Source organism: Crocodylus siamensis, chromosome 15, assembly GCF_052110815.1.
Source record: "Crocodylus siamensis isolate JL-2025a chromosome 15, ASM5211081v1, whole genome shotgun sequence".
Classification (NCBI taxonomy): Eukaryota; Metazoa; Chordata; order Crocodylia; family Crocodylidae; genus Crocodylus; species Crocodylus siamensis.
Genome location: NC_143409.1, coordinates 4,742,916 through 4,765,296, shown reverse-complemented (window position 1 = coordinate 4,765,296; position 22,381 = coordinate 4,742,916). Strand labels below are relative to the sequence as shown.

General features: G+C 42.1%; 2 protein-coding genes across 4 annotated transcripts in view; one reads left to right on the top strand and one right to left on the bottom strand.

Moving 5' to 3' along the window:
• ZWILCH (zwilch kinetochore protein) overlaps nt 1-7,103 on the top strand; it is a 30,178-nt gene extending 23,075 nt beyond the window's left edge. Inside the window, exons 16-19 of one of the 3 annotated variants that reach the window (XM_090030163.1) lie at nt 2,191-2,286; nt 2,383-2,501; nt 4,528-4,650; nt 6,975-7,103. In XM_090030163.1, coding sequence (XP_089886289.1) covers nt 2,191-2,286; nt 2,383-2,501; nt 4,528-4,619 — 307 coding nt within the window. In that variant the 3' untranslated portion in view covers nt 4,620-4,650; nt 6,975-7,103. The other 2 variants (XM_090030164.1, XM_090030162.1) reach the window with 2 other exon arrangements.
• On the bottom strand, nt 7,077-20,903 carry LCTL (lactase like). Its single transcript, XM_090029530.1, has 13 exons — nt 20,780-20,903; nt 19,907-20,067; nt 15,307-15,394; nt 14,797-14,906; nt 14,323-14,451; nt 14,126-14,221; nt 12,854-12,908; nt 12,602-12,763; nt 11,787-12,061; nt 11,294-11,420; nt 10,540-10,739; nt 9,631-9,694; nt 7,077-7,192 (listed from the first exon to the last, which is right to left on the bottom strand). The coding sequence occupies exons 1-13, from the start codon at nt 20,901-20,903 to the stop codon at nt 7,077-7,079; spliced, it is 1,707 nt and encodes a 568-aa protein (XP_089885656.1).
• Between the last annotated feature and the right edge of the window lie 1,478 nt (nt 20,904-22,381).

The following is a 22,381-nucleotide window of genomic DNA, read 5'->3' as shown; positions in this document are numbered from 1 at the left end:
AGATCAAAGGCTTTTTTAAAATCAAGATATAGGATGTCAATCTCTTCTCCCTTGTCTGGGTGATATGTCACCTTGTCATAGAAGGCAATGAGATCGGTTAGGCAAGACTTACCTGTGCTGGCTATCCCTCAGGATGTTGCCATCAGCCAGTTTGTCAAGAATGGTCTCTGATAATTTTTTCCAAGATCTTCCCAGGGATAGAGGTCTGGCTGATAGGCCTGTAGTTCTGCGGATCTACTTTCCTCTCTTCCTTGAAGATGGGCACCACATTCACCTTCTTCCAGTCATTGGGCACTTCACCTGAGTGTCACAAGTTCTTGAAGATCCATGCCAGTGGCTGAGCTATGATGCCTGCCAGCTCCTTAAGTACCCTAGGGGGTAGACTGTCTGGGCCAGCTGACTTGAAGGTGTCCAGCCTCTCAAGGTGTTCCTTCACATGGTCTGCATTGATGTAGGGTAACTATTCTCCCTCACCCTGGCCATCCTGTACTATATTGAGAAGGGCTGTCCCTTGGGGCTGGTGAAAACTTGACACAAAATACCCATTGAGCATGTTGGCTTTTTCCTGGGTGTCAATTGTCAGTCGTCCCATTTTGGTTTAGCAGGGGTCCAACATTACCCTTGCTTTTTCTCCAGCTAAAAAGGACATTTTATTGTCTTTGATACATGTAGCCACTTGGAGTTCAGTTGCAGTGTTGGCTTTCCTGGTTCGCTCCCTATAGGTCCAGACCAGTGCAGAATACTCCCTTCTTTGAGGTGGTTCCAGTCTTCCATCCTTTATAGGTCTTTTTAGACGCAGGAGGTCCACAAGTTTCCTGCAGAGCCAAGGAGGCTGCTGTCCCCTTTTGCTACTTTTCCTCCGAGATGGAATAGACCTTGCTTATGCTTTCAGGATTTCTTCCTTGAGGAGCAACCACTCATCCTGAGCTCCCCTCCCTTTCGGGTCATAGTCCCTTAGGGCCTTGCCAACAAGCCACCTGAGCTTGTCTGAAGTCGAGGACTTCTGCATTGCTGACTGACTTGCCAGCTTTACAGTGGATAGTGAAAGTGATCAGCTCATGGTCACTGTCTCCTAGCTTCCCTTTGATCAATAGGTTGCTGATTAGATCATCCACCCTTTGCCAGTACCAGGTTGAACAGCGCTTTGCCTCTTGTTGGTCTATAGGCTTCTTTAGATTCTCTAAATCCTGTTTGTGATAGCCTCATTTTCCACTGGTTTTGGAACCAGAGCCAAAGACATTTCAGAACTTGGATCTCCTGCAAATAATAGGAACTGTTGATCTTTTGCTTTAGGCCCAGCATGAAGACTTGGTTAGTTTTGTACTTTGTTTTTCTTGTGTTGAATTGTTGCAGAAACGTTTATCTGAAGAGTATAAGGAACAAGTGCAAAGTGCTGCATCAAGGGAGAAAGAACTGCTATCATGCCTATAGGCTGGGGGGCAACCTTCTCAGCGTCACCGAGGCAGAAAGAGATCTTGGAGTTAGTGTTGACTCCGGGATAAACATGAGTTGTCAATGCGATGAAGTAGTCGGCAGAGCCAGTCGCACCTTGTCATGCATGTGTAGGTGCTTCACAAACAGGTCCAGGGAGGTGATCCTCCCTCTCTACGCGGCACTGGTCAGGCTGCAGCTGGAGTACTGTGTCCAGTTCTGGACGCTGCAGTTCAAGTGGGATGCGGACAACCTGGAGAGAGTCCAAAGAAGGGCCACTTGCCTGATTGCAGGTCTTCAGGGAAGGCCATATGAGGAAAGGCTGAGGGACCTTAACCTCTTCAGCCTCTCCAAGAGAAGGCTGAGAGGGGACCTTGTGATGGTGTACAAATTCATAAAGGGAGAGAGCAACATGAAGTAGGCAATGATCTGTTCACCAGGGCACCCCCTGGAACAACAAGGAACAATGGCCATAAGCTACTGGAGAGTAGGTTTAGACTGGACAGTAGAAAAAGGTTCTTCATGGTCAGGGTTGCCAGGATCTGGAATGGGCTCCCAAGAGAGGTGGTGCTCACCCCCTCCTTGGGGTCTTCTAGAGGAGACTGTTCAGGCACCTGTCTGGGATCACATGATCCCAGGTTTGGTGACCCTTTTCTTGCCTGCCGGGGGCAGGGGATTGGATTAGGTGGCCGATTGGGGTCCCTTCCGACCTTAGAATCTATAAATCTATGAAACACTATTTAATTCTTGTTATTATAGGTCCTGCATAAAATATTACAAGGAAAACCCTCTGGATGAGAAACATGTGTTCCAGCTTCCAGTGAGGCCAGCAGTAGTCAATAAGTTCTATCAAAAGTAAGCCATACCTCAGGTCTTGTAATACTGAAATTTTGGATCATGACTGAGTACATAATTGTTCATTTGCATTTTTGTGCTATTTGATTCCTGCAGTGAGTACCCACAGATATGGAGGGTGGAAATAAGTAGTGGACACGGACAAAGGGAGATTAAAACAACGTGGCAACTTAGCACTAATGCTCCAGTTGAACATATGACTGTGAACAACTTAGGTAAGGCACCATTTATTGTATGGGAAAATGTTAAAGGGACACTGCCAACTTTTAATATTTTAATTTGTATTTTTAAATCAAGTTTCTTAAACAGTACCCTTGAAGGAGGATATACTGTATTTTCCTTGTTTATTAGTCTCTTCAGCAAGGAACAAATGAACTTTTTATATAAACAGTGGGCATTTATACACCTACATTTGTTTGCTCCGACATGTTGGAGATCTGGCGCCCACGAGCTGATGTGCCTGGTGCTGTGCCGCATGCATTTGTTTAAATGATGAAATGCGTATCAGGGCTGAGAAAATGGCAGTGGTGCACTTTTGAACTAAAACATCTTTGTGTTTTAGTTCAAAAGCGTGCTGCTGCCATTTTCTCAGTGCTGACATGCATTTCACCAGTTATACGAATGCATGTGGTGTTGTGGTGCAAGCTTGTGTACAAATGCCCAGTGAAAGTGAAACGAGGTGCATCTGAATGTACAATGTAAACGGATAAAAGTGGACTTCCAGTTAAAATAATCTTTATATCTTACTTGTAATCATTGGAGGTACAAAATTTTCAGAGCTACCTATAATTTTTTAATATTCTACTGAAACCTGAAGGGAAAATTCATTTAAATGGTTGTTTAGTAACTCATTCAATAAGATCGTTTTACATAAATGCTGAAATATTTTTCAACCCCTATTCTGCTGTACAGACCAAATGTGTCATTTGGCCTTTTGTTTGTTAGTCTGACAATAGCGGCAAGCCTTCTTATCGATCTAAGGCAGTGATGCTCAACCTCTGGTCCACAACAGTATGTCATCTGGCCCATGAGTCTCCCCACAGGTCCAGAAATTGGGCAACAGGGGACCCAAGGCAGTGTTTAATTGCAGCTGCCCTGCTGCCACATTTCCAGATCTGTGCTGAGTCCCAGAGGCCTAGATGCTGTGGCCCTATGTACAAGATCACGCTGGCTAGCAGGCAGTCAGATCTAGTATTGGATCAGGCCTGTATAACTATCCCACATTTGGGATCCGGGCTGTGGATTGTCCTTGCATGCATCTCTAGCTTGTGGAGCTGGAAGATTAAATGCCACTGATCCCAAGTAGGGAGTCAAACTCATCTGGCCCTGCAGACTGGTTGAGGGTCTCTGGGCCAGTCTGCAGGCTGGATCCAGCTGCACTGGAGCCAGTAGACAGGACCAGTCTGATGGGGTGCCACATGCAGTGCACTCTCCATGCCAGTCCCCTGTGCCACAGTTGGCACATTCTGGCCCTGCTCTAGGGCTTGTGCCGCAAGAAGCGCGTGGTCCGGACCTGGCACTGCAAGTACCACGAGCAGCTAGGGGGTCAGCTGAAAGCACATGCTGCATGTGGCGCTACACTAGACAGCCCTGCGAGCTGGCTCCAGGGCCCATCAGGATCAGGTGCCAGGCTATTCATGTCTCCCAGAGCCATATGGATAGTCATGTGTGTTGGCCCCCTGTTCCGTGTGCAGCGCTTCTGGGCTGAGGTCCAGTGTGTGCCCTGCAGGCAGCACAAGCCCCAGAGCAGGGCTGGCGTGTGGTGTATGGAGCATGAACTGGACCCAGTGCTGGGGGCACTGTTTGCACTGAATGGGACCAACGTGGGGTACACAGTGCCTCGGGCACCCTGCCAGACAACCTTGCTTGCTGGCTCTGGCACAGCCCAATTTGGACTAGCCTGTGCACAGGATTGGCCTGCTGTAAGCACTGCATACAGCTCACAGCCTGGACCAGCCCCCTGTGCTGTGAACAGCACATGGAGTGCAGGGTCCAAGACCCATCTGCCAGATCATGTGGTTCCCTGGGCCAGATGTAGCTCATGGGCTGTATGTTTGATATCCCTGGTCTTTTATCCCCGATCCCTGTTTGATATCCCTGATCTTTTATTACAAAATAAATGTTCACTGCCTATCAATTTTTAGTGTTTGTAAGAAGTTCTTGAAGTTTTGTCAAACTTTCCCTATGATCTGTTGTTTTTAGACTGCCATGTTTTCATTTAATTTCTTTTTTTTACTGCAGGCTTTCTTTGTGATACAACAATTAATGGAAGCAGTGAAGAAAGAGTGCATTTTATTGCAGTAGCTAAGTGCAGTCATGTGCATTTCACATGAAAGAATGCTGCTGAACAAACATGCTTATAAAGTATGTGGAAGTAAATGGAAGAATTTCAGCTTATCTGCCTCCCATTCATTTGGTATTTATTTGTGGTAGTGTATTTAAGATGCAACGTATACAGCTGCAGTTCTACAGGACATGTACCATTTGTTTTTATATTTTAATTTTATTTCAATTTACAGCCATTTGTTAAAAATAAACATACAGTATAATTCCTTTGAAAGCAACTGTTGTTATCTTGTACTTTATACATTTTTTAAAAACTTTTTTTGAATAATGTTCTTCCTTCTATACATGTTTTAAACGTTTTGTTTCGTTGCTTAAGAGTGCAACAAAGCAAAGTTTCAAATTTGGAGCAATGCAACAGGCCCAAATCAGACAATATTATCACATCTTCTCTAGTGTCACATGATAGAATCATCAGGAAGACCTATTTGGAGAGTTATTCTTTCACCACTTATATAGCCTACATAAAAATACTCTGGCATTGCATTTATATTTTTGAGTTGCTTTCATCATCCACTCCAAATTCAACATTTCTTAAATATGAGGTGGATTGATTTAAATTGTGCTTAAATATAGCCTCTATATTACGTATGATACTACTCTATGCTAACTAGAGAATATACATTTAAGTAATTGTATAGTGTAACTAGGGTTATAAATATAATTTAAAAATATTTGTTTAACCTCCTCCTAATTATATCAGCTAAACAATTGATTGATAAAACAGCAGCTCTGACACACCTGCTGCTGGGAGCTGCTCCCCACTCCCCAAACCCTTAGACTGGGGGAGAGCTGGGAGGAGGCAAGCCCAGTCAGACAACACTGTGTGAAGCCTTGCACTGGGAGGAAGGGAACACCTGGGAACCAGCAGCTAATTGCTTAATTGGTGGGTCATTAAGCCACTCCCTGTTTTCCACTTAGGTTATGGGTACTAGTCCCCCTTGACCCTCTCCCTGATTCCTCCCTCTCTCTGTTCTGCCTGCCCTACTGCCTTCTGATTCCTGCCGGGGTACAGTGGGCATTCCTTCCCCTCCGCTTACCTGCTAAACTGTACCCATCCAAGGTAAAGGATAACTCATAAGCTAACCAGTTATCACTGCACTTATCAGTTAAATGATTAAGTGTTTAACCTTTCACATCCCTAAGTATATGTTTATTGAATAACTGGAGACAAGTTTTACTAACATTTAAGAAAAAATAAAGGCCATCTTTTGCTCCCTTGTCATGAAAATAAGTTTGTAGCACATATATACATATTTTGATCTTAAAAAATGAGTAATATAATCAGGCAGAAATATATAAAAATAATTAAAGCTCAAGGAGACTCCATGAATTAATGAAATATTAAGCTATCAATAGAACATAGAATGCTTATAGGTAATATAGATTGCTTATACATTCAAATGTAATTTTTAAACAAAGTTAATATTTTAATTTAAAAGATCCAGTTTAAATCTGGGTCTTTTAATTCCTCTTTTTTATCTACCCTGCTTAATACAGGATGCACTAAATATGCCTATTTTTAACACACAACTGTCCTTAGAATTTGACATACACACCTGTGGTGGTTTACTAAAGAAATCTTAGGGAAAGTTGAATATGAAGCTTGATACCATTTTTGGCAGGAATGATTTCAGATTTGCCAATGGCAGGCTACTGGCCATATGCTGGAAGCAATAACAGTTCTTTGTATGCAGGTGCCTCCTGTGAAGCTGGTCCTGCTTACAGCAAGACTGAATTTGGTAATTCTTGTTTCATGTTACTTGGGCCCCAGAGAACGCATCTTTATACACTGAAGAGAAGATGTATCATGAAGAAGGTCCTGGTGGTTTGAACACTAGATTGGACATCAGGATTTCTAGTCCTGGCTTTGAATACAAGTCCATATTTGGCTTTGGATGAGTCATTTAATATCTCATTTTTTTCACAATGTATACAAATTTGGGTAATAAAACATGCCTTACTTGTAAGGATGCAAAGTTGAATTAGTTAATTGTTATTTTTTAAATTATATTCTGTAAATAGTCCATGTCTTCATTTTTTTAAAACAGCACTTACATGATAATTAAAAAGTGTATTGATGAACAGATTGTTCAAAAGTTCTGTTTTCAGTCTACCCTTGAAATCTGGAAAGGTTTGAATAAATTTCATCTTGGCCAACGTGAAGAACACATAATGTTTTGCAAAATGTTCAAGATAAAATCTCTAACTGAATTTTGATTAAAAATACTGAAACAGATGCATTGGTTTTGATAACATTTCTAAATTATGTCTTGGAGACAAAAATGAATAAAATATAGAAACATCAATATGTATACAAAAGCCATATTTCTTTGTCGTTACAGCATTACAAAAAGAAGGCATCTGTGGAAACCCTTTAAAACAATGCAAGACTATCATGGCATTTTATTACTTATGCAAAATGAAGTGTGTGTAAACTTGTAATTTTAGTTGCACTTCTGAAGGAAGATTGCTAGTAGAACAGCACTGATAAGTATGCAGAGTGTGAAAGCTATAGGCACAACAATCTCGGTCACCATTTCCATGTGAGTAGTCAAAGAATCTGAAATTTGAGAAAAGAAACAATACCAGATAAAAGTTTGGTTTAACAGAATTATTTTTAAAGTATTTTGTTCATTTTTATTTTTAGCAGAATTCAACAGTCTTGAATCTGTTTTTTGGACATAGTTTTTATAAAGCTAATATTTTTTGTTACCAATTGATAGCTGCATTTCATTAGCATTAGCATACCAATTTAAAAAAAAATTCTAATACTAAGATGTTTTATACATTTTGATAATCTCAAACAAGTCCATGCCAGGTTCACCTCATTTTTAGCGCTCAAAGGACTCAAAAGTTGTTTGTGCATACCATGAATTAGCTTAGTATATTAGCAACATATTCTGCTGTTCCTCTCATTTTTAGGAGGGGAGAAAATTATCAAAGACAGGTCTTTGGGAAGCACCTCAATCCTTTGAGGACTGTATTCTGTCTCTGCAAAGTATAAATTATATAGCTATTCTAAGCCAACTTTTATTTGGGGGTGAGCCTACAATCTGTTTTGTAGTGCATGCAGATTACAAAATAATAGGAGCCCTTGGAGTTGAATAAGTAGTACACTTCTGACTAATGTATTATTGCACAGGGGGCTGCATGTGTGACTTCCATTCATGGACGCTTTGCAAGATGCACTTACCTAATCTGAACTGTTCATAGTTTACTTGAGGGGATGTCAAATGTGGCCTGTAGAGCCCTGCCATCTGGCCCCCGGCACTGCCCCGGGTTTGAGTTTTTGGGCTGGACCAGCCCTGCATACAGAGCCCATGACAAATGCTGTACATAGTGCCTGTTTCGGCTAGTCCGTGATCCATGTGACGCCTTCCCTACCCAGACTGCACTGCACATGGCACATGTTCCAGCTGCTTTGGGATCCACACTGCACATAGCACCTGTACCAGCCAGTCCAAGACGTGCTGCATACAATGCTGATCCCAGACTGGCTGGGGTGGGTGCTGTGTCCTAAAGTGAGTGGTGTCTCTACCGAATCAGGCACGTGGGGTAGGCCCATGGGTCAAATGCAGCATTTGAACCAGCCCTGCACCATTCATTCAACCTACAGGGTCAGATGTGTTCAACACTCTTGGCTTAATCCTACCCTACAACCCGGACAGACATTATGTATCATCCTACCCTTCCTTAATATTTCCAGAAATCTATTTTAAAAGTATTCCTTCAATTTCCGGAATTGCCAAACACCCTAGTTACCCCTTCAGAAACTTCAGTCCATCTGAACTGTGAAGTCTCACTTCCCATTTGTATAGTTCATTATGTAGAAGCTAGATTTTTTTTTGGCTTTATTTTCCTGCTTCATAACTGTCCTGGCTTTGTTTGGTTTGAATTCACCCTTTGTTTTTTAAAAGGGCAAGCAATCCACTTCTCACTATATCCCTAATATTACAGGTTTCCCTCACTTTATGCAGGGTTCTGTATATGGGAATTTGTTCTTATGTGATTACTGTTTTTACACACTAAGTTCATTACTTGCGCGGTAAATTGGTTATATGCGAGGTAAATCTCTAGGGGGAGGGGCACGGTGCAGCCCAGTGGCTGCACGCAGGTGGCATCGGCAACTCCTGGGGCAAAGCAGCGGGAACTGGCAGTGGGTGTGGGGTGCGGGATGGAAGAGGTGCAGCACTTGCTGCTATGTGCACCCTGGGGGGCTGCACCGGGCTTTTCCCCGGGGGGGGGAGGGTCTCCCCAGATCTGTGTGTGGGACAAGGGCAGGCTGCTGTTGTAGGCTGGGGCCAGTGGCAGCACCCAGCTTTTCCCAGAAGGGGTCGGGCTGGGCCGTGCTGCATGTGGGGTGGGCAGGGTGGTGCTGGGGTGGGGGGGCTACAGCCCCCCTCGCAACACCAGTGTTGCCTGCCCCGAGTGCAGCATGGCCCAGCCCCAGCCCCCCACTGGGAAGAGCTGGTGGCACCACTGGCCCCTGCCCGCAGCAGCCTGCCCTCGTCCTGCATACAGATACGGGGGCGCATGCCCCCTGGGAAGAGCCTGGTACAGCCCTCCAGTCCCCAACTCTGGAACCTCTGCAGGGTGTGTGTAGCAGCAAGAGACGTGGCCACCCCGCACACACTGACAGTTCCCTCCACTTTGCTCCCTGCTGCAGCCCCAGGACCTGCCCATGCCACCTGCCTGCAGCTACTGGTCTGTGCCGTGCCTGTCCCCCACCACTTCCTGAGCCCCAGCCCCAGCCCCAGGCCCACTCGCTCCCTCCCTCCCTCCCTGCCGTGGGAACGTACCCCTATTTGTTAACCTTTACACACATAGAGGCAGTTTTGTTTGACCCTAAAGCTTACAGTAATTATCAAATAATTGTGTCTTCTGAAGAGGTTTTTTCAGGGCCCAGTTTTGACATAGTAGTAGTCATGGAAATGCTTGGCCTCTAAATTCACAAAATATGCAAATATAAAATGAGTAAAGCAGAATAAATATAAATACCTTCAGAAACTGGTTGGTTTGTGGTAGAACAAGTCTCCAAGGCCTTGTAATACCAACTTTCCACCTAACAAAATTGACATGATATTAATAATGGTGATTTAGTTTTAAATCTATTTAGTCTTACAGCAACAACTGCATTTGAGCTTTAGCCTGTTACATTTTTGGATTTTTCATTTTTTTTTATGTTGCCAATCAGAGTGTATTGTGTATTTAAACCAAAACTTTGTCTGTAAAGATTAAAAGACCATTTAACGCTGGAAAATTTACATTTTGGGTTTTGTGGTCACCAAAGGCTGGGGGAGGCGGGGAAGACATTTGTTTCATTTGGAAAGCTCTTAATCATTCCAGACAGCCATAATGAAGGAGCAGTAATCCAAGATTAGCTTTCATTTATATGAGGTTGACACATTCCTGAATTAAATACATAGGTACACTATTGTAATCCAAGGATCAGGGGTGGATCCAGAGGGGGTTTATCCTCATTTAATCTCCCTGGGTATTGCCTGCCAGCCCAGGAGCAGGGAGGGAAAGCTGTTGCCACGGCCAATGTCTCCAACCAAATCTGACTCCCCATGCAGCCTCTCCTTGGCCCTGCTGGAGGGGGCAGAAGTGGCAGCAGGTGGGTCCAGGGACAGAAGTAGGGAGGGCTCTGGGACACCCCATCCTGCAGGTCAGCCAGAGATAGTGGCACAGCCGATAGGGGAAGGGACTTGGACATGCGATTTAGTACAGAGGGAAGGGAAGGGTGTGAATTCTTATCTGATTAGAAATGTAAAAGTCCCTGGCTGCTGTTCCTGAGGTGTGGTCTGCAATGGGGGATCAAATGTAATGTAACTGATATGCTATCAGACTCAGTGTAGGTTTTGACCAGAATTTAAAAATAAAAACTGAATTAATGATTAACCTTACCTGTCTTAGATTTGGAAATCCATTTGCACTTATGATTTTCTTGTAGTACTGAACAGATGCCTTTGGGTGTCGAGGTTTGTTCTTATTCTGAAAATCAACATGGTAGAATCCAAATCTCTCAGAGAAACCTTTATTCCATTCAAATTTATCCAGCAGAGACCAGGCAGTATACCCATTAACATTAACTCCGTCATTTATTGCTGAAAATAGATTTAAAATGTTTTGTTAAATTTGAAGTGCTGTTTAACAAACATGGTACTAATCAATCATACCCTGTTTTATACCAAAAAAAGGATGGAAAAAAGTGGCAGGATAAAATTTTTAAAGGTCTTAAGTCTATCTGAAAGTTAATGGGACTTAGGCAATTTGGATAATGTTATCCTTAGTCTAGATCAGGGGTGTTAAAACTCACTTCCTGCCCTGGGCTGAATGCAGAGGGGGCTGCTTGTGGGCTGGATCCAGTCCAGAGCTCCAGTGCAGAGCATGGGGTGGCTGCAGGAGCAGTGGTGGCTCTGACTATTGGTCATGTGTCGCATGTCCCATGCTGGAGTTGGAACTGCTGCCCAACATGTGTTTTGTGTCAGGACTGTGGCTCTGGCATGGAACAGAGTAAGGGTGGTGATGGCAGCGGCATGACAGCTGATAAAGCTGTTACAATATTAAACACAATGTACTTCAGAGAAGTAAAAGTTTAGAATATAAAAATGTTAGAAAGCAAATTTAATTGTGCTTTAAGCTATTATTTAAAGTTCACCTTTCAGCATCTCATTAATATAACCTTTCAGATATTCCATTCTCCATTCGTCACATAGTTGAATACAGTATATCTTTTCAGAAACCCCATTCTCTGTCACGTAAATCAGAGGGTTCCCATAATGTGTCTGCAAACACAGATACATATTGACATTGGAAAGTTGTACTTCATACAACCAGAATTAATTTTATTTTTCTAAAACACTACATTTCTAGCAAACTGCTTCTAATTTTACATACTCAGCACGGTTACTTTTAAAGAATGGTATAGTCACACATTTAAAATTAACACTTCTTATTACAGCATTGCATACAGATACCAGTTAGTATTATGGCCCTTTCCGAAGATAGGTACATGGCAAGGAACAAGGCTCCTATATTCTGGTAAAAATGCTGGAGGTCTTGGATTTTTGCAGTTGACCATGAAAAAATGTTTTATACTCTTGTCTAAAACAAAATTAATTCCTTTCAAAGAAGGCTTAGTCTAAAATTACCTTAGCAAAGTTGAGTAACCTTCTAAAACCCCAGGGCACAGAGTATAACCATTTGGATCCTGGGTTTGGCCACTTTGGGTCTACCAGTTCTTGCAAATCACGATCAGTGTAGTAACTGGGCCCTTGCACGGAGGGATAATTCTTCCGAGTAATGTAGCGAGTAGTAAAGTGACCTATTCCCAGGAAATCTGATGTGCCTTTAATATAGCTTTTCTCTTGTGCTGAGAAGATTGGTAATCTTGTCAAGCCCAAGCCTTGTTGGGCACTCTTTCTACCTATCAAATAATTTAAAAAAAGGAGAGCTGTTAAATGATGGTAACAGTGTCTTTCATGCAACTGAATTGTTCTGCTTTTCTTTACCACACCACCAACACAACTAAACTTTCCTAGCTTGAAAGACTGATCTTGAGTGACTGGTTTCTTTTCTAACACGAGGATCTGCCTCTTTTCCAGTTACATGAAGCAAATTAAGACTGAGAAGATAGTCGTTTAAGCCGGGATTTTCAAAGAAGCCTCAGAAATTCTGAGTTGGGTGCCTGAAATTCACTGTCTCCTTTGAAAAACTCAGTCAATAAAGCACAGGACAAGGAGTCAGGTACTTTGCTGCTTTCCTTGGGCACATCACTTCCCTACTTCCTTTTATTTTCCTATTTGATTAATAGGAATAATCATACTTTGAAGAGCAAGTACTATTGGATCCTTACAATTTTTAAAATTAAAAATACCCCAAAAACATATAATCAACTTTGACTAATTTTTTCCATCATAATAAATTGCAACAGTATTCAAGCTATTAAATAGTCAGTATGCCTTACCTATATACTCTTTCATAACTTCTGGATAGTCTCCTCTGTAAATAGGATTTGCAAACCATCCCAAATAAAACTGAACATATCTCTCAGCAGCATCTATGTCGTCTTGGTTACTTAGATCCATAGGTTCACCCCAGGCACTTGTTAAAGAAATTCCAACCATCCCTTAAAGTAAAAAGTGACAGTTCTGCAGTTGGGCATAATCTTTTAAATCCTTGCTACAAATGGAGACATAATTTTACGCGTGCTTATTACCTTGCTGCTCCCTGCGCCATGTCTTATCATAAGAATGCCAGACCTTTGCATGAGTCTGTAAGTAAAAGAACACACACACATTATCACACACACACACACACACACAGAAGCATACTGTACAGAAATCAGTACCAAAAAACAATGAAGAACTGAGGGGAAACCTGTCACACTAATGCTTGTTTGAGAATTTATTATATTAGGATTTTCAAAACTTTTTTTTCTCTTCCTTATAGAGAAGCTTTTCTGTAGAAAGTCTAGAGCACCAGTACAAAGATTCTTTGCAACCTCTTGACAGCTTTGTGAGGGTGACACACCCCAGTTCCAGGAGTCTGTGCGTGAGTCTGTATCTCAATTAAATTCTGGAAAACTCTCTCATTTTAGTGAAATCCTGGTACAACTGAAGTCAGTTGTAAAATTCCCATTCACTTTGATAGGCTAGGGTTTTACCTATTTAATTTTAGAAGTTGCCTTAATATGGCCTTTTTGGATCAATTTTGCCATATTTAAAATAATAATTTAAAAAAATCTCAAATGCTGCAGAATAGTGCTATATAATGCAGCCACTACAATGTCTTTATTTATTGTTTTCAATGCCAGTAGTTTATAGTTTAGATTTAATTACTGGATGCTTTTAAATATGCTATTCAAAAATTCATACTTTTTTAGCAGACGTTTTCCTAGGGAGGGAAGGGGAGAGAGAGTTTCATAGTTTCTAGGGTCGGAAGGGACCTGAGCAGATCATCAAGTCCGATCCCCTGCCATGGCAGGAAAGAGTACTGGGGTCAAACGACCCCAGCAAGGTGAAGTAAAGCCTTGTCTTAAAGACCCCCAGGGTAGGAGCCAGCACCACTTCTCTTGGAAGTTGGTTCCAGATCTTAGCCACCCTGACCATGAAGTCGCGCCTCCTGACGTCTAATCTGAATCTCTCCTCTACCACCTTGTGACCATTATTTCTAGTCACTCCTGGCAGTGCTCGGGGGAACAGGGACTCCCCCAGTGCCTGCTGGTCCCCTGGGACTAGTTTATAAACGGCCACTAGATCCCCCCTCAGCCTTCTCTTGTGGAGGCTGAACAGGTTCAGGTCCCGTCGCCTCTCCTCGTAGGGCCTGCCCTGCTGCCCCCTGACCATGCGAGTAGCCTCCTCTGGACCCTCTCCATGCTGTCCACATCCCTCTTAAAGTGCGGCGCCTTCAGATGACTGCATGCACATGCCCTGCTTAATTCAGACATAAAATATCAAATAATAAATGAGGAAACATTTTCTAGTTTTACTTTAATTATGTGATGAGCTGCTTTATATGCCCCAGTTCCACTGAGCTTCAGTCCTGGCGCGTGTTTTCCTGTCTCATAGCCCTCTTCAGCGACAGCCTATAGCAAAAATAATTTTAACTATAGGGTAATTCCAAAAATTTGGGAAACAAAAATGTACATCACTCAAAACAGTGGGAAAGAAGATATCTGTAACTTACCCAAGGGTTACTAAAAGTAATCCAGTATTTCACACGATCACCAAAAGTCTCAAAGCACAGATTTGCATAATCATTAAAGTAATTTATTAGGCTTGCATTCTGCCAGCCCCCGTACTTTTCTTGGAGTGCCTGAATAAATAATAATTATAAAGCTTAACATGTATATTCTTTAAAATACAATATACCATTATTTGTTGATAAAGTTGATTTGGTATATAACTTTATACACTGGACAATGACATGCACTGCAAAGATTTAATTCATCTGATAAGTAGTGTGAATGAGGCAGAGTTCACTCTCTCAGGATGAAGATGAAAATGCAACAGATAACAAATCAGTTCTGCCTACATTTGAAAGTATACTGGAATTTTTAAAATTGGTTTGTTTTAGTATTCCAACCATTTCTTATTTATACAAACACATTTCCTACTGGAAATATTGGATTAAACATGAAAAATGTAAATATTCACAGACCTGTGGAAGATCCCAGTGGTAGAGGCTCACAAAAGGGATAATGTTGTTGTCCAGAAGACTATTAATTGTATCATTATAGAATTGTATTCCCATTTCATTTACTTCTTCTGCTGTGAAAACACATATTGAAGAGCTTGTCTGAGTTGTTTTTTGTAGAACTTGTTCGGAAAATATTTTCAAAAATTATTTTCTGGAATTCAATATATAAACTAGAGGGCAACACTGAGTGCAATGCTGGTCCAGGGCTGGCTGGAGCAGGTGCCAAATTTGGCATGCAGGGGACATGTGGAGCTCCCTGTCCCTCCTGCAGTGTGAACATTGAATTTGGCATGCGAGGGGTCCCAGACTGGTCCCACACGGAAGCCAGCACTGGCAGCCAGATAATGTGGTTCAACGCGCTAGGCCATATCTTTGACACCCCTCCACTAGCTCAATGGGCTGGTAGGCTCAAAGTGGACCTTTGCTGTGATATCCTTACTTTTAGGTTTCTAGTTAAATGGCTATGCTTACTTTTGATGCCAGTAGGCAGAATGCGAGGCCATGATATGGAGAGCAGATAGTAATGGACTTTCAAATCCTTCAGTAACTGAATGTCATCCTACAAAAAAGCAAATCCACTTGAAATAACTTTTGGTAATCGCAAAAGAGTAACTCTTCAGTCTCATTAAGCTGCGAATGAAATCAGTGGTAAAAAAAGACTTCAGAATGGAGAAAACTTAAACACAGAGAAGATTGGCAGAGCACATTATTTTTGGGGCAATCACTTCCTGTATTTCCTTTGACACACCAGTATTAAGTGCAACAGATTTTTGCATTCTTGCAACAACAGTGAATTTAGCCCAAAGCTATTTGTACATGCTCGTTATGCATCTTAAATCATTACCAGAATATAAACTGAGCAAAGCCAGTGTATTTCAAAGTGTTGGAAGTGTTTCTTTGCTCACTGAAGCATCAAGTGTTGTGCATTTCTCAACAGAAGCTATATACTTTGCTTAGTATATATTTTGGTATGTTTTAAAATACATTAAGAATGTATCATATAAATGAATTTGGGTCATATTCACTCTTGATGTAAGACTGTTTTTCCTTTGAAATGGTGATGCTCATTTGTAGTCCTATAAAAACATCCTCCACCAGGTTCAGTAGAGAAGCTAAACTTGTGTGTTTTCTCTTACTCTGTTGCCTTGGAAACTTTGAATGTGGTGATGTTCAATTCAAGGTTCACTGAGGAATCAAGCGGAGGAAAAGGCAAGCTGTGAGAGAACAAGCTCTCTCACAAAATGTAGCTGACATTAGTCTTCAAAACGTTTCAGCTGACTCTCCTTTTTAAAAGAATAGCGAGGGCTGTGAATAAGAGGAAATAAACTTAATTAACTTCCTTCTGCCTGGGCTAGTGAGTATGTTCATATGATTCAGCTGCAGTTTGGGATGTGGTGGCAGGTTTCATATGTTTGAAATTGTGATCACTGAGAACTACCCACATGTTCAATCCATGGTATATGTTTGAGTACATCTGCTTTTGCATACTGATCCTACAAAAGTAGGACAAACAGCTACTTGCACATACAATGAGGCTTGATTTGCATATGTACGTATGGGGGTTTGAGCACTCCCATTTTTGTGGATGTAGTCAGGAGTGAGTCTGCAAAATGGGACTGAAAATTTGGCACCAAAGTACGGTAGTAGCTCTTTGCCAGACTACAGAATAATCTAGTAGATGCTCAGATTTATGCCAACACTCTTCAATATAGGGATTTTATACAAGATCAGCTTTAAATACACCACCCAATCATCCCAGTTGTGTGCACAAAATGTTATTACTTTGGAATCTATACATTTTTAGTACTGCCATATTCTGAAGCCTTCCCATTCAGATAGAAATTTGTAATTTGTAATTTCCTCCCCACAGTGACAATTAATTTAATCATTTGGATGTCTGTTATTGTATTTATGTTATTTAAAAACCACTGGAAAACTGTACATAATGGTCTTATTTAAAAATTCTCATTTTACTATTTTGCTTTTTTAGTTTTAATCCAGTCTCTGTATGAAGTTTTAGAAAAATGCCAATAGTGGTTATCATACCTGTTATAAATAGCTGGGATTACCAAGTAGGATGGGACTATACTGAGACAAATATTTTTAAAATATAAGATAGAAAGCAATTTAACTGTGTCTGGTTTACAATCTAAAACATCCTGCATATGAACAGTTAATTTACTACTATTGCTTTCCAAAGTTGTGATCACCAGATTTTTAACTATAACTCTATTTTTTTAACACTTTGATTCTTTATAAATTCCCTTTTTCCTGCCAGTAAGGTTCTTTACTGTTATTTTTAACTTCCCATTAGCTATCAATAAAATGACCTACTCTTACTTCAGAATAAGTTAGTTTTAATTTTAATATTTTTTTCAGTTTTTTTGTTACTGACCGCATCTCCCCTCATCTCACCTGGATCCAAAATACTCCCTTATCATCTGATAGCTGGCAGCAAGTTTAACTGCATACATCTCCAGCACATCCCTGACTGCTAAGGAAAATTCATGGTAAAATAAACTGCCTATCAGTCAAGGAACCTGCTTGCTGAGCCCTATCTCTTGAGTGGAATTGCTATTTAGAGACACTTTTATCAGAGCGAATCTAAAGGAAAATCAGAAGTTTACAAAAAAGCACGAAGGCGTAACGTGCCTTTTTTCTGCTAGTATTGACTAATCTTCCTATACAAAAGCAAAGCTCCAGCCAACGGTAAAGAAGTAATTTACCAGCTACACGTTTACCATTTATTTAGATCTACAGTAAAATCCAGCATCAACACCTTCCGCGATTCTAATGCACACATGCTCAGATGTTTCATATAAAAAAGTAAACTGAATCTTGTGGCTGCGTGAAACAATGCAATACAAAGCATCTAAGAAAAATGGGTGGAGGGGTTTGTGTTTTATACAAAATGCCATGTGTGGAGCATGTAGCTGGGCAGGTGAAAATTAATTTTGTAAAGCTACCTCAAAAGTTATGCCAGCTGCAGCACTGGATGAATGTCTAACTGCCACAAAAGTCTTTCTTTAAAGATCAGGGCTGAATACTGGGTGAGCATATATTACTATGAATGGCATTAGAAAATATAGCGCAATGTAATATAATGTGCATTAGTCCATTCATAGCATCTGACAAAATAGGCTGTAGATTATGAAAGCTCATGGTTCTCTGAACAAGTTGCTTTATAAGGTGCCAGACTGCATAAATATTCAGGAATGGTAAATGTTAAAGAGGGATTGTTGCAGACTCAGCAAACAATACCTCTTTGGGAATTATTATTTCATGTAATTATAAACGGGATTAAAAATTACATTGGGTAATAGGAAACGTGAGGCACACTGTTATTGGTGATGTTTATAGGCTATACCTTCTCTCAGAAAATGAGCAAAAGAACCAAAAGATGGTTCTGTGGTGAGGCTGGATCTGGATTCCTCTCCCTGCTTTGCCATAGATTTCCTGTGTAGCACTGGGCAATTCGTTTACTGTTAGAGTCCCTAAAGGGCTTTGATGCCTAGTAGGGTTTAGCTTTTAGGCACCTGCCCGTGGAACAGAGTCCAGAGGCCTGACCTCCCTGTATAGTACAGTTCTGTGCTTTGGGGTGGGAGTCCAAGCAGGGAGCTGGCAGCAGCTAGCACTCTCAGTGCAGTGCTCCTTGGAGAGAGCTGAGAGGACACAGTGGGCATTTGTATATGTGATGAAAAACTGCCCGTTTTTGTGGTTTGTGTCACATATTACATGTATGGGGGGGTGCGATTTAAATGAGTTTCTTACGTTGCAAACTAAACCACATCCCCATGTAGTTTAATTTGCGACATAGCTACTTGCAGCCTTTAATTTAACAGCTTGCCTCCTGGCCACGGGAGAACCTGACTGAAGGCAGAAGCAGCGAGAGGACCAATCTTTGTTTTTCCACAGAGCCGTCTTGCCTCTCCTGCAGCTGGGGGGCGAGCTGCCAGCAGGGTCCCTGAGCTGCAGGGGTCCTGGTCCTTCCCTCTGTGGTGGCGGCACCCCCCAGGTCTGCCCAGGTGGGCTGCTACTGGGCCAGGGACTGCCCCAGCTTGGAGGCAGCACTCACCAGATCCACCTGTTCCCTGAGCCTGCATGGGAAGCAGTGCCCTGTTCACTGTCCCCACCGTCCTCTCGCCACTGGGGACTGCCCAGGAACGGGCAGCCTTTCGCCTGGGGCAGCACGGAAAGGTGGCAGGAGGGTGGCTGGGTGTGCTGTTAGCCAGAGAGGGCAATGGGGAAGCCCAGGTGAGTTCAGGGGAACATTGGATCGGGTGCTTCCAAGCTGGGGCAGCCGCTGGGCTGCTAGCAGCCCTCCTGGGTGGCCCTGGGGGTGCTGCCATGCAGAGGGAAGGACCAGGGCCCTGTGCAGCTCATGGGTGCTTGGTCCAACAGCAACTTACCCCCCCAGCTACGGGAGAGGAGGCCAGGCTTTGTGTGTGTGGGGGGGGGGGGGAAGGATCAGGCCCCTCGCTGTAACAGTGATGGAAGCCCCTAGATGGAAACTGTGGGTTTTTAATCCTCACAATTAAAAACCCACCATTTCAATTTCGGGGACTAACCCCTCATCACGTGTACAAGCACCCAGTGAGGACATGTTTGAAATCCTGCTGCTTCCCTCACCATCCCAGATAGACCTTGTTGGCAACAACAGGAAGGTGCCTCAGCTCACTCATTGTTTGTTGAAGTGTGAGTTCAAAATAAAGTCACTTTGAATCCAATGAGTTTATAGACTGAAGCTAAACATTTTGACTTTTTAAACAAGTTGGGGTTACCTTTTGGCATTAACAGTTCATGAAAATGGAGATAAAACTGAACTATTTAAGTATTGCTAGATCTGCATTTTTTTGCAGAACAAAGTTTGGCCTAAAATTTCACCTGGCTGTAGTTGCAAACACCAGTTCATGGCTGCACAAGCCAGGTTATAGTCTTAACTATGAATGCAAGAGCATCAGAACGATACACCTTTCATTTTGCTGCTAATTGGAACTGCATAATGAACTGTTACTAATGGTTGCTGGATACCCATAATATAGAAACAGTATTCTTTCTTTTTTAATCATACCTTCACTCTGTAGTAACTTTCACATGCTGAATCTGCTGTGTCATTTTTGTACACTTTTCCCTTTTTATGAGTAAAAACATCCCAGATACTTGGTCCTTTTCCATCCTCCTCCCAAGCCCCTTCAGTTTGGTAGGCAGAACTGCCGGCACCCCATAAAAAACCTATAGGTAGCAATAAACAAACACACCAATGACAAAGTGGAGACAACTGGTTGTTCAGTGCGTTTCTCCAGTGGGTCACTAATTAATATCCACAAAGTACGTTAAGATACAAATCATTAAAACTTTCTTCTTTTAAAGTGTTCCAGATTGAATAAAAAGCTTGTATTTCTGACAAGTTGAGGCCGTTTTTTCAAAAGACCATATTAAACAGGAAATAAAATGTGGTTTAGAGCATGCAAAAAGCTACCCTCCTTTTGTGACATTCAGATACATCTAGGTGAGCTGGGTGAGTGCAAGAGGGGTATTTTAGGGTGTAGCCCCATGTTTCTAAATTTGTTGTAAATGATTTATCAGAAGTGATGAGTTCCAGGTTCTGAACCACCCTACCCCTGCCCCTTGCCTGATCCTGTACAGCAGGGGCAACCCTGGGGGTGAAACACTCAAATCAGTATGTACCATTTTGCTCTAGCATGAATATCTACACCCAAGTGCACTCCTGTGGAAAAGGCAATGGAATACATGAATGTATATTCTGCAAGAGGCTATGGTGACCCTGGAGTTTCACATCTGCCTTCTCCCTCTCCCCCCGGAAAGCTTGACACTGTGCCTGTGTTTTCCTTCCAAAGGACAATCTTTTACCAAGTTTCTTGTACAAAAACATCAATGAGACAAAAATACTGTAAAACCACAAACAGCTCGAGATGAAAAGTACCAGCTGGGAAAGTGCCGTAATAGAAGGAGCCAGGGTTGTTCTTTGTCCATTGGAAATCCTCAGCTGCATTCAGACACAGCACCAACACAGGCACATACCACACTCTCAAAACATTTGTCTTCATCACTAGTTTCTGCACTGCAAAGCGTTCTCTGCTTCAAACCCCCACCTGATAAAACAGGAGAAAAATTGCTGAGCTTTACTTCTCAGTCAGAAATATTGGAACGATGAGCTACATTGTCTGGGTTCGCCCAGTGATACAGCATATGGCATTGCTTACCAGGAACGACTCTCCTTAAATGAAGACATTGTAAGGGAAAGATTTAATTTGCCTTTTATGAATGTCCGTTATATTTCATTTAGTACTATGCTATAGTTTTTACTGTCCTAAAAAAAAAAAGGTTTTCTGTTGAAGTGGTTTTGGTTTGGATTTGAAACTCCCCTTGCGGTGTCTAATACAAATCTTGTAAAGCGAAAGTGATTTAGCTGTTAGCATGGTCCCTGATGAATGGGAAACAAATTTAATCAGAGCTGAAAAGGCAATTAGATTTATAATTGTTGCAGTTTTAATAATTACAGCTCTTGCGCTGATGTACCTCCCTTTCAACACAGGGCAACATTGATTTAAACTCCTAGCATTTATATTCTGAAGTTATTTCCAGCTGTTCAGGGTTCTTGTCTGCTGGTGCATGGCAATGCATTGGGGTGCTCAACTGTGCTGATTTTACCGAAGGCTGCAAACCAGCTTGTTAGAACCTCCTTTTCCCACAAATGTTTAACATTCACTACAAGGTCACCTTTTACCTGCCTAACTCTCTCCAGCTGGTGAATGATTCTGGAACAGAAAGTTTGAGGAAAGTCTTTTTTTTGTTTTGTTTAGGGTTTTTCTCTTGAATTTGAGGAAGGTAATAATAAAGTCTAGGTATGAACAATATAATTACACCTTGAGACAGGGCTACCTTTGAAAGGTGCAACATAGCATGGACGTAGCCATCAGGGAGATGATGCATTTGTTTTCTTGATATCTTGAATGTTTAAAATAGGCAAGGGTTGGTGCTCTCTTGGCTTATGCTCTTAAATAGGTAACCATATGGCCACTGCAGAACCAGGACAGGCATGTTTTGCGAAGCAGCTGAGGTCGAGGTGGTTATTATGGGCTTCTCCACACATTGGTTCAGTGCTGCCATAGATGACATGGTGTCACATGTTCTCTGCACCAGCTTGTATAAAGCCAGCCTAGAGACCTCTTTTGCAGCATGCAGAAAGCCCAGGTGCCTCTATGCAACCTCAGCCTGTGGATACCTTTTGCTCAGGTCCAATTCAAGGAGTAGTAAGTGGTGAAGAATTGGAAGACATAAGGTAGGTCCTCTGTTTGAGGGGGACTAGTCCTTTAAAAGCTGTTTTGTCTTTGCTAATTATAGGACTGGAAAAGGTTGTGTTCAGGGATGGATCAGCTAAGCAAGCTGTTTTGGACTAGCTTTGCACAGTGTTCTCTGATATCCCTTGTATGTAAACCCACAGCTTGAGTCAAAGTGCAGCAGGCGAGTCTTTCCATGGACTCCAGTGGACTTGGAAGTAACCCCCTTGCAATCTGCGGTGTAG

Excerpts from the sequence above, each read along its gene's own strand:
- LCTL (XM_090029530.1), bottom strand. The coding sequence starts at position 20,903 with ATGAAGACAAATGTTTTGAGAGTGTGGTATGTGCCTGTGTTGGTGCTG. Across the intron at positions 14,907-15,306 it reads TCTGCCTACTGGCATCAAAA|CAGAAGAAGTAAATGAAATG; the intron begins GTAAGCATAGCC and ends GTGTTTTCACAG. Across the intron at positions 11,421-11,786 it reads GGTTACTCAACTTTGCTAAG|ACACATTATGGGAACCCTCT; the intron begins GTAATTTTAGAC and ends CTGTGTTTGCAG.